Source organism: Filicampus tigris, chromosome 5 (assembly GCF_054856515.1).
Source record: "Filicampus tigris isolate MCC_2025a chromosome 5, RoL_Ftig_1.0, whole genome shotgun sequence".
NCBI classification, from domain to species: Eukaryota; Metazoa; Chordata; class Actinopteri; order Syngnathiformes; family Syngnathidae; genus Filicampus; species Filicampus tigris.
In genome coordinates, this window is record NC_141221.1 from 10,550,931 (window position 1) to 10,563,642 (window position 12,712).

Here is a 12,712-nt window from a genome sequence, read left to right on the forward strand (position 1 = left end):
GTATTCAGTGGAATAAACTAGTGAGGGATTGAGGGATTAACTGCATGGTGAAAAACTTCAAATTTATATATTTTTTTAAGGTAGGGCATGAATGTCCACTATAATATTGCTTACCTCCGAAGTCATAATTTGATGAATTTCATTTTACTCTATACTATTGGTAAGTCCACATGTGTGGGTGTTGTTTTTACAAATTATTGACCAATTGGACTTGTTGAAAATGGCTTGCTCTTCTTAATGCAATGTTCATAATGTTTGAAAAAGTTTTCCTGAAAAGTGCTGATTTTGGAAATATGAGGACACCATTGATATGCACGCCAAAAGGGAATATGGCAAATAGTTTGAGATTTTATTTGATTTTGTTTTAAGTTTTGGGGTAGCCTGCACCCTTGCATCCCACTAGAATAGTTCTGCACCTACACAGAGGAGCAGCTGAATCCCATCTCCACATTTAGAACCAAGACGAGAGCAATTTGTAGTAAACTGAGCATACATTTTGATTTATGAAACTGTATTATCTTTATCCCCCAAAGAAATTCAATTACTATTGTAGTTGTAAACTTATTTGTGTCTTTGCTTAACTTGGCCATGTCAAATATTATTTTTAGTATATGATGTGGGCTGTTAAGAAACAGTGGGCTGCAAATGGCCCGGGCCGTAATTTGGACACCACTGAGGTATGCTGTTTTTTTTTTTTTTTTTTTTTTTTTAATGAGCAGTGTTGTGTTTGTGGAAATCATATATTTTAGAAAAGTTCAATTTTCCCACTTGGGCTTGTGAGATTTCAAGTGTATTTTTGATGGTAAAAGTATTTACTTTTTTAGTACTTTTTTTATATCAGAAAAACTTGGTATTTGAACAGTGTTTTGGTCTCGACACTATACACATTTCTTATTGTTGCCATGCAAACGTGTTCGAAGAGGCCACCTGCTTATTTGACTGTGATTTGCGTTCGTGTCACAACAAAAGGCTTGGAGGGTGTGAATAATTAAGATTTATCTTTATGATACTCGCGAGGGTCGCAATTATAATTGGGATGTGAGCTGCGCATCCGTCTTTATTCAAAACGAAGACGTGAAAACAGTTCCAAGTTATGTAAGACGGAGAGACTCGTTGGCCGAGGGAGCTTTGACGTTACATCGTGACGACGCAGGGAGACTGCGCTCCTCTCCGTCAGGGATGGAGAAGCTCTCGACAAGCAGGAGGCGAGCTGGAGCTCCTCACAGCCTCTCTCCGAAGAACACCCGCCGTTGCGACAGGGAGGAAGCTTCTCGCCCTCCCGCGCCTCCTCCGTGCTGCTTGAGTGAGACGAAGATGCGCTGAGCGAGCTGTGTGCCTGCCTGCCTGCCTGCCTGCCTGCCTGCCTGCCTGCCTGCCTGCCTGCCTGCCTGCCTGCCCGCCCGCCCGCCCGCCTGCGAGGGGGGGCGTTTCGACCGAGAAGCATGGCGGGCGCCAAGCTGACACCCTCGCCCTCGGAAATCGACCCAGACGTGAAGACCGAGGTGCGGAAAACCCCCGAGCCCACCTGGGTGCACTCGTCCAACCCTCTGAGGAGCATGGACTCGTTTGGGAGCGATGTCGGCCAAAGGTATAGATCGAGCTGCAGCAGGATACGAACACGACGATGCACATACATTCATTCGTCTTTTCGCGCAAAGATCTCGCGACCAAACTTGAATTACTGAGCGATATGAAATCACCGTTTAATGATGAAATCCCCCGTGCCGTGATGGTTACGCACGGAGGAACATGGGCTCGTCAAAACGGCCTGACAGCCTCAGTGTGAGGCAATATCATGACAGATTGCAAAGACACCTGCTGTCATCCTTTTTTTTTTTTTTTTTTTTTTTTTTTTTTAAACACCTCTCAGCATCATACGAGCTTCATGTAAAGGCTGAATTTGGTGATTACTTAATTCCATATAAATGCTGCATTCCCACTGGAATTGAATGACTCTTCAAGGGAAAGTTTTTATTTTTTTTATTTTTATTTTTTTACATAATGCAATCTTATGTGTCAAATGCAAACCATGGGTGATCATGTTGACATTCCAACCAATGCAGTTGTGTGATTGAGGACACTGATGTACTATTTTGATTGACAGCTATCAAAAAGGCAAAACAGCTTGGTGCAATCATCTTTGCACTCAAAACACTGTTGTGTTATTTAAAGCCAGGTTGGCAGCACAAAACACAAATCTAGTGCTTTTTTCTTTTGGTTTGGCTACAGAGAGAGAGCACTGCACAACTCTGCTGCTGCAGAGCGGAGTCGGGAGTGTTTCCAGAATCGCTCACCGTTTACTGTTTAACAGTGTTGATTTCAATGCTATGGTCTCATTGTATGTGCAAGCATGCTTGCAGCAATAATTCACTGAGCTAACCCTAATATTATTAATAGATTAGTCCTGTTTCATCCTATCAGCTATCCATTTTCTCTAGCGCTTGTCCTCATTAGGGTCACGGATGGGCTGGAACCGATCCCAGCAGGTGCACCCTGGACTGGTGGCCAGCCAGTGGCACTGGTCCTGGTTCATTTCCACCAAAAAGAAGGACCACTGAGAAGTAACTGTTCATGTCAAAGTCTCGGCCCAGGGGCCAGATCTGAAGCAAAATTTTACACCATTTATCATGTAGCAGATAGCTACAGATAGAATGACATAGCTTGGTGCAAGAGTCACCATGATGCCGGTGGGCCCCAGGTACCCCCCCATGGCCCCCCATGTGTAGCACGGGGGCCTGTTCTCTAAAAATAGCTCACCGGTGGGACATTGTGACTTCCTAGGAACGTTTCGGAAATGACCATTTGAAAATGCTTTTGAAAAACACTTGACACTGATTTATAGACGTATTCTTCTTAAATCTTTTGTGATGATTATCGTGAAAAATCATTAACATGATGATTGTCATCGTATAGATGAATATCTTTCATAATCATTAATAACATATAATTAAATTTGAGCCAATTTTGCTATTTTAGCAGCTTGTATAATAACGGTTGCCCTTCGCATTAATCAGAAGTAGCTTTGAGTTTCAAAAGAGTTGGTGAGTCCTTGGATGAGAATTTGCCCTAGAGTTATGACAAACATTTTTAATGTTGACTGCTGTTTTAATAAATCAGTAGCCACGTTGATTCTCTTTTTTCACATTATGAAGGAGTTACCTTAGCTTCAGCTTTCAGTCTTTACATTTGCAAGCCCAGCCACAGAATGTCGACCGGATTCGGGGCTGTTTTCACTTGTGAAATACAGCCACCATGGGATTTGTGCTTGCAAAAATAACGGCGGGAAGATCTATAAATGGATTATATGCAGCAGCAAAATGTATTTATTTTGACGTAAATTATTGTTTCTCTGTGGGGGAAAAAAAAACAAAAACCTAAGTAGTATTTTACCTCTCAGTATTGTCGGTGCTTAATGAGTCTTGGAACATCTTCAACAACTGAATGTGGTCCAAACCGAAAGATGTATTTATTCGCCAGTTTATTGCCTCGCTGTGAGGAACCTATTTGGGATCTTCTGCTTGTAAAAGATTTGAATTTGAATGGTCAGTCTGCGTATTCCACAGACTGATTGGAGCACTTTACCGAGCCGTCAGCCAGCAGCCCAGACTCAATCTGATAAAGAGCAGAGCAGAGCTGTTGATTGACAGAAACTCTGAACCGCATCCTGCTTATCAGCTGATCTTTCTGCAGAGCAGCCTTGGCTGCCAGTTTGAACACTTTTGTCATTTATCAACTTATATTATTTGTTTCTCCGTTTGTATTCTTGTCCCTGGCAACAACGTTTTATCATGCTGCCACCTTTTGATGGATTGATCCAGTCATTTCCCACTTGTTTATATGTATTATGAGAAAAGTCCAGAGGAAAATGTCATACATTAGTTATTGCGATTGAGCTATTATTTGTAAGGCGAGCAGGTAAACATACAATAAAGAATATAGAAATCAATTGGAGATTACTTTGAGTGTTAAGTCGCTTTATTATATATCCCACGGGTATCAGAACAAGTCATAGTCGTTGCTTCTGTGCAATTGATTCCACTGTTTTAGGAATACAAATTCACACATCGGCGCTCTTATACTAGAATGACCATTTGTGCCCCCATGTCCATCACAGAGTAATTACACTTTCATTTGATCTCCCCCCCCCCCCCCCCCCCCCGGGTATTAAAGAGCTGTTTTCGAGCGGTCCTTTGACTATATGGTGTCCAGCATTGTCATTATCTTTCATGAAGTCAACACTAAAGAATCCCCTGATTAGCATTCCTTAAAATTAACTAATAAAAAAGAAGCAATGAGTAAATTCATCTACAAATACATGTGTGACAGTGAGCTTTATGAGTCTCAAATTAATGTGTCATATGCACATCCAAAAACCCTCACTTGCGCTCTTGAGATCAATATTTTGCATGGGTTCATTTAGGAGGCTCGGGGAAAGTGAGTGAGCGATTATCTCGGTGCCTTTTTTTTAATTCTGTTTTACCTCTGACTCATCCAGAAAGCGCAGAGCATTTCGTAGAGGAAAAAGAAAATTTAATTAGGAAAGTTATTGAATTTTAAAGCGGTGCTTAGGCTGAACAGATGTTCTATTTGGTGGGCAGCCTAAAGTAGTCACGGCATGAAGCTCACGACAAGTTTTGCCACCTTCGGTTGACTTTATCTAAGAAGCTAGCCTCCAAAATCCTTTAGAGATTCGAGTTGAGACACTCAGCGGCTTAGCATCTACTCTTAAGGAATTGTTAAGTTCCGTCCCAACTTCTGCAGGCTCTTTTGACTATAGTACTCTCTGTACTGTGAATGACTGAATGACCAGACAGAGTCAATGTCTAACGGATTTAATACCCTGAAAAATGAATATCTGAACGATCCGCGCCCGGGTGTGAAGCTTTATAAACCCACACAAATGCGGAAGAAAGTCTAACCCGTCCAAGATGATTCCCTGTTCATATATTGACTTAGTCACGTCCGCACAGAGGGTGACATATAGCCAAAACGATATTGATACGTGCGACAAGTTTGTCTTAACTCATTCACTGCCAGACATTTTCAGACTCTTTTACCCTAATGTTTGAAAAAAAAACTCAATAGGTTCCTGGGACTGAATGGCTGGCCTGTGAAAAGACAAGTAAATTTGTCAATGGCAGTGAATGAGTTAACAGGGTTTAACTTGTCTTAACTAAGTGTGAAGGTGGATACCAAGAAATGCAGAACCAGCAAATAGATCACAACAATAAACTAATCTTGCTTGGGTGCCAAAGAGGTCTAACTATAACAGAATCACATGGTACAGTGCCAAATATCCTGGAAGTAATATATCATTACACTTACCAACTTAGTCTTTAAGTATGCAATACACCGATAGCTCAAATTTTCTTGCAGTAGTGGCATCCTCCATCCACAATTGAAACTACAAATCCCATTTGCCCTTGAAATTGCTGCAGAGATAATGCCCGCGTGCGAGGCCCTCCCTCTTCAGATCCGTTAGTGCTTTGCAGGGAATGTGGTTGAAAGCATGCTTCCAAAGTGCTGCCTTCCACTTGTTGTCTTGCTAGCTCAGCTCCGGCTTGGGATTTTACATCTGCCGCACAGAGGTGAGGCGAGCGTTATATGCTTCACTGAACGTCTCAAATCGAAGGGGTGATATCTGAAGGGCACAGAGATGCTAATTGCATGGATATGGATTGATGTTGTTTACGCTAGCAAGGCTGCCTGCTTTATCGCTTATATCACTGATGAGTTTTCAGGTGTTTGCAAGCAGATTGGGAAAACAAGTGTTGCCATCAGTGAGCTCATAGACCTTGTTGTTGCTATGTACTGTATCCCTGACAAGCTGTCGAACAATCTATTGATCGCTTTAGTGTCCACGTGGGTCATGTCAAAAAAAAAATCAAAATTACTATATCAATTGTACATGTTTTGGGTTTTTTGTTTTGTTTCTTAATCAGAAGTTGAACTGAATTAGCTAGTAACAAATGCGACACACGTTAAGACTGTTAACGTCAAACTGAAAGTGACTTGAGTGATTCAACAAATTGGAAGTGAATGACAACGGTGTACATTTCAACGGCGTAGAAACACCACTAAAATCAGCCGCTGGTCAGGAACAGCCACAATTGACCATTTTATCGAGTCATTAAGATCGAATCAATGACTCAGCCATATTGTCGATATGGCAAGATGTTTCAGATTAATGGGATGTGCAGGTCCTCTCTTGCGACCTAGCTGCTTCTGGGTTTAATGGACGCTCCATTAGCCCGTTTAGGGAGGCGTCAATGCATTGACTCCTTGTCAGAAACTTTTAAACCATGAAGCCTTAACTGCCAGACAATCAGCTTTTAACCATAGTGGCCAAGGTACGTAAATCAATTTCCTCTGATTTCAATTCTGATTTGTCAGTAAAATTGCCCTCAATCATGGCATGTCAGTTTTGAGCACTCCCACTTTCTTCCTGGCCATCCATATTGGTACAATGTCCCAAGTGTGTGTGTTCACTGGTCTCCAATGGTTTGCATTAAGTGTGTTTATCCTCCTCAAGTATACGTACCATCAGCATTTGTTGATACTGTGCAAGCCAACCAAAACGATCTGCAGTCTGTTCTGTCCCATCATGTCCTTCCCTTCCCTTTGCTTTCCTAACCGGTGCCTGTCTGTGTCCATGTGTGCTGCGTCCAGGTATCAGGAGGAGTACAGTATGGACTCAACCAATGCCCAGTAAGTCTCTGGCAGCATCATGGTTGCATGGCATGGATTGTCTTCGTAGGGTTTACGGCACAAAGGACGCACTGGGAAAACGACACAGAGGCACACGTTGCACTGTTTACTTTTGTACTCTGATTGTTCAAACATCACCCTGACCATCGTTGGTGGCTTTATGATTATTGCCTGGGCAATGATATTGCTACACAATGCTGATAATGAGCCTGTCATTTATGGCTACCTTTTCAACAGTTGTTGTGGTGACCAAACCTCCAAGAATAAGAAAGAACAGAAAGCAAATTCATTGCTTTTTTTTTGTTGTTATTATTATTCAATAACACCACACGAAATGGTGAAAAGGCAGCATGTGTGTGAAAAATGGGTAACTCCTTTTGAGTTGTCTGTCAGTGGATCCTCACATGTACATTGTCAATATGACCTAGCATTGATCCATCTGTAAGAGAAATAGTTGTGTGCACTTTGCATGCTACAACTCGCCAGTCATACTTAAATCAAGCAGCATTTGGGAGTGGTTGAGTCCTCTTACATTGTATTTGCACTTATGACTTTCTTTGTTGCGCATTTTCCACTGACTATTCGTGTATTTACGATATCGTACCACTGGTTGAAATTGGATTTTGATCCCTGGGGGCAAACTAAGTGGTGAGCTCTAAGCATGTTGACATGCACTCTTTACTTTCATCCCTGGCCTCTCTGCTGGTTCTGTTAAACGGCTGAGTGATGTTATTGGCACCTCCTTTTCTGAGTGAGAGGAATCACAGAAACAGTTTCAATGAGTCTCATAAATATTTGAACATTGCTGCCCCAAACACCTGATATCACACGTACTGTATTTCCTGTGGCAGCCAATAAAAAGCATCAGCTGTTATTTAGCATCACATAGATTCTTTTTTTTTTTTTTATCATCTCAATAAATTTGTGCTCTAAGTACATATTCAGCTGGTAGCTAGCAATTCACCTCGCCTTAATATGCTTGTGCAGCATCTTAATACAGTGAAGTTTCTCAATACAATACAATTTTATTTATATAGCGCATTTCATAACAGCTAGAGCAGTAACAAAGCACTTTACAAAACAATGAACAATAAATAATAAACAATAAAAAGGCCATAATGCACAAGTGTTCATTTTCAGTCGACAGAAGACAAAATGGCCGCCCCGAGAGATGGCTAAAAACAAGCGGATTAACACTTATTCCACAAACGCAATATTTAGCAGAATGCCCAGTTTCAACTAGTGGGCTTGCATAGAACATATTCTTGGGGGGAAAAAAATGGGCGTTGACTTCCTCTTTTAAGCACGATAGATCTTGAAAGACTTTTGACAACTGCATTATATCACTCAGTTTATTTGAAATGCGCAGTCATCAGGAAACGACTGCAAAGAGTTTTAAATTATAATTCTTAGGCTTTGTCCGAGCGCTTCAGCGTTTTGTGTGTTCATATCAGTGCTCTTAATTTCTCCACTTTCTCCCTTTTGTTTGTCATAGTTTCTTACAACATATAATGATGACTCAGAGGACCAAAAGTGACTTATACCTGCACTTTTCTCTTGATCTCTTTGGACTGCTGGCCAATAAGGTCCTATTTCAGTGATTGTACCAAACGTATGTACTTCGCTTTTTATGTATTCTGGCCTTGAGCCAGTTTCACAATAACTTCTCCGAAGGAAAAGGAGTAGGATATGAGAAAAGACAATACAGCCTTTTGAATATTCAGGACAGCGAGGCATATTTTTAGCGCGGCTGTAGCCTTTATATTATATCTGAGGTGCCTACCCATTTCCAACGGAGAATAAATATAAGTATAAATATAACTGTATTCAAGCAGTGAAGGAGAAAGACTGATGCTGTGCAGTGTCCATAATGCCTACAAGGCAACTTAAGTGAATTAAATGTCACCACGCCGCTGGAAACTGTCAGGGCAAGATTGGTGACGCCAGGCTGTGGGATAATGGTCGCTAACGGTACAAGAGGTGCTCTTTTGGCGACCTCGATTGGAATTAATGGACTGCTGGGTTTCCATCGGTTATTGTTTACGCAGCGGCACTCGTGCAATTTAAATATACAGTGAATAATAAAGACATTTTGTTCTCAGCAATAACGGTTTATTCCACTAGCTCGATGGACTAAAAGCACACAAACAAGCACTGCGGATCTGGGAATGTCTTCACAGTGAGCTATTTACCTCCGCCAGGTAACTTATATTTTAGTTGCTGTTTGTCAGAAGAATTACACACAAAAAAGAGCCGCAAATGAATGACTATAAAACAGTGTGTGGAAGGTTATAAGACAAGATTTGATTTTGTGGTAAATTAAAGTGCTGAACTGATGATTAAATCAAACAGTTATTAAATGTTAATCCCCCCCAGTTTATCGAGGACATTTGGGAAAAGGAAGAAGCCATTATAATTTTGTGTTGATCCAAGATTTTGATCAGACAGCGAACCCATCCTGTTGGCAAGTGGTCGGTTGGGCCTGAGCCCTGGCAGCAAAGCACTTGAAACACAGAGGGTGATAAACCAACAACACCATACTTCCTTTAAGGCATTATACCGTAAAATAATTTATGTTCGGTAATAAAATCAAATTTTAAAGCAAAGTAGACTACACTGGCTAAAAATCATTTTCATTAAATTAAACTTAACAACAATGTTTAGATTCAGTCAGATGGCGCCAAAGTAATACTTTGCTTTGGCCGAGAACAAAAACAGCAAATAGACACATTTTTCAACCAAATAAAGGATAGGTACCGAACTGCGAATATGTGGGAATTCACTGGTCATTTATCATGGCAACCTGGTGTCAAGTGGTTAGCATTTTCTTCCTCATAGTTCCGAGCTCCCGGATTTGAATCTCTGCTCCGAATTTGCATGTTCTCTCTTGTATTAGGTTTGACCCGGTACTCTGGCTTCCTCCCACATTACAAAAACACGCACGTAAGCTTCATTTAAGACTCTTCAAAGTCCATTGGTGTGAATGGGCAACTCATTCATCACTAAAATTCAAACTTTTATTGTTAGATTAACAGTTCATGTAGCTGACTATAGCGGGTCCCACTCATTGTGTTCTTCACATTCGTCCTGCGGTTGACTCGTGAGCAGTCCAAGCTTCAGCTTCTTCGGTCCATTTGAACAGAAAAAAACAAAAACATGTAGTCGAATGGATGGATCCCAATGTTTCTTTCCCATTTGAAACCTATCACAACAATAAGCACTTTTTTTTTTTCCATCCAGGCAGTGTGCTACTACTCTGATCTCACCCTCCCACACGGAGACCCAGACAAACACACGGCACGATGTTCAAGCCAGTTCAAACAAAGCGTGACATCACACGATTATAATTAGATGTGAGTTGATTTTGGAGTCCGATTTCAAGTCGGAGTGCTTTCTCGTGTGTAATTGCACGGATGTTGGGGCCGCTGTGTGCAAAGCTGAGTAAACTCTCCATCTTTGTCGCTGCAGCGCATGCCCAATCCGACAGCTGTTTTGATTGAAGACCACCTGGTCCACGTACATTATTGATCCGATTCACTGCATGACACTTCATCAGGGGATCAAGCAGAAGCCCATGCAGGTGATTCAGATGTTTAACCGGCAGCTGTTTGTTTGGGTGGGACGGAGTCTCGAGGATGGGAGTGCCTGTGGGTTTCATCTGGTCAGCTCGAGGTTAATTCCTTGTTCCGAAAGCACACAGACACGTGAGTGAGCGTTTCCTGCCCTGGAAGCTGTATCCATGGCGACAGAGCCAATTGGATGCCACGGAGGAATTAGCGTGGGGAATGCTGCATTTCTTATTGTCTTCCTCCTACTCTCCAAGTCGGCGGCGGCAATTGCCCTACTGCTCTCTCATCTCCTCCCGACTCTTTTGTGCCCTCTATTCAACTTGTCAGCTCCGTGTTCCTTTAATAACTCCCTCTGTGTTCATTAGCGACAATGAGCCTTGCTGCATTACACAAAGCTGCATTTATCGGAGCTACCCTCGACATCATCATCATAGCTTAAGTGGTCATTCGCTGTACCAAGATCATTAAAATGTGTTCTATCTTCTTCCCTTTAGATTTCTGTTAATGACTGAAAAAAAACAACACGCATTTTAACCCTCTGTTTGGTTTTATATACAGTTGAAGTCCCCGCTTTCATACATTTCAGGGATAGTTATAATAATCGATTTCTTGATCGTTAAAAATTTGGTTTATCTATTTTTGAATGTTCAGTAATCATGACTTGAAGCTCTGGATGGAGTGCATGACTCGGCTGCAATCGTCAAGGATGCTGTTAATTCACTCTGAACTCGAGTTTGTGGTCTAAACAACAACATGACATCATCTTTGGGAAGTTGGGCTACCACTCTATGATGCAACTCCTCCAGGAACCATACGCCACTGACATTGAAACAGAAGTTCAGAACATTCTAAAAGAGTGCCTCCCATCACTTTAAGAATAATATTTGAAGAATAACTATTACTCCATCAATTTGTTAATTTTGGCTATGGCCAATCGAATTAAAGTCTAATTCCTGCCTCTGGTATACACAGGGTGTCGCCAAAAATAATTTTAATAATGCAGTGAGTGCATGTTTTACGCAGACAACATTATAATGTTGAAAGGTAAAATAGTTATTTCCAACATTAAAACAGATTTTAGGACCGATTTCATAAAGATTTAAATGTTCAGTTTTCACCTTTTGCCTTCCTCTTTTGAACTTTGGTGCTCCAAATCTGCTTTCTAGTTTTTAAATTTCCTTGAAAATGTGCACTACACACTCTTGTTTCACTGTGTCAAGCACAAAAGTATTTTTTCTTGAGTAATTGCCCATTATTCTTCCCAGGAAAAAAGTAAAACGTTTATGTAACTTTAACCTAGGTTTAAAATTGAATGTTAAATTTTACGCATCTTGTTAAAATGTGAGCTAATTTGATTGGAATAGACTGTTTTATTAGACTACAAAAATATGACTTTTGGGGATACTTTTATTAAATATCTAGTCTATTGTGTTTTAGGGTTAGGATTAATAAACAGAATGGCATTATTCAAAAGAGGTAGATGAGTTAAAGGGAGAGTTTGCAATTACCCCCATCCACCTTTGAAAAGGGCAGGATGCAATGACGCTTAAAGTGTGTTCCCAGACACAGCAGACATGAGTGCTAACCCAATCAAAGCCATAATTTGCTGTTTGAGCATTTTTGCAATCGCCTTTGCATGTGAATGTGAACATTTCAGATAAGAATGCGACTATTCTCCCCACAGGGTGCAGGTGGAGTTCTACGTGAATGAAAACACCTTCAAGGAGAGGCTGAAGCTTTTCTTCATCAAAAACCAAAGGTCAAGTAAGTAGAGCAAGCACCACATCGGCAATGTCCAACAAAGCAAATGGTTGAAGGCGCACAATGAATATTTGCATTCGTGTAGGAAAACACACTCGGTGACGAAGCATCCAATCTCAGTCTCACTTGGGCTTTTGATAATTACATCAGGCCTCCTAATGGCCTCATACATTGTTGAGAGGAAGGGCAGGAGATTGTTCTAATGAGGAAATGCAACAAACAAAGGTGATCAAAACATCGCTGGGGCGAACACTGATGTCCTTCGGTAAAACTCTCGGGATCCGCTGTCCTTAAGTGAAGTTGCTCCATTAATAGAGCCCTTCTACAAAAGGCAGCAGAATTTAATGAAAATGTCATTGTTTGCTGCAGGGCCACACTGTTAGAGATCGATGCTCAGCCGGTACCAAATCATTTTAACATCGATGCCAGCCTTGCCTCAGGAGTCGGGCAACACAGCTGGCACCCCCACGTGGTGAGCAAGAGCCACTGCAGCCAAGGTTGTGATGAATCATGATCAATCATTGGAATTTTCTAACACTGAAAGCACCGGAGTTATATAGTGTTATTCTTTTGGGGATTTGAAAGCTATTCTTTTGTGTGAGATCAGTGACGATGGGGTGCGAGAGCGGCCGGAAGCTCTATTCTTACCTCGCGACAAAATAACGCTGAGCCCA

General features: G+C 41.4%; 1 protein-coding gene across 7 annotated transcripts in view; it reads left to right on the forward strand.

The window, feature by feature from the left end:
• kcnt1b (potassium sodium-activated channel subfamily T member 1b) overlaps window positions 1-12,712 on the forward strand; it is a 62,853-nt gene that overhangs the window by 21,034 nt on the left and 29,107 nt on the right. For 4 of the 7 annotated variants that reach the window (XM_086031993.1, XM_086031998.1, XM_086031997.1 and 1 more), the window contains exon 4: window positions 11,962-12,041. In XM_086031993.1, coding sequence (XP_085888119.1) covers window positions 11,962-12,041 — 80 coding nt within the window. Of the gene's footprint in view, window positions 1-1,067; window positions 1,589-6,669; window positions 6,709-11,961; window positions 12,042-12,712 lie in introns of those variants that run through there. The other 3 variants (XM_086031995.1, XM_086031992.1, XM_086031996.1) reach the window with 3 other exon arrangements.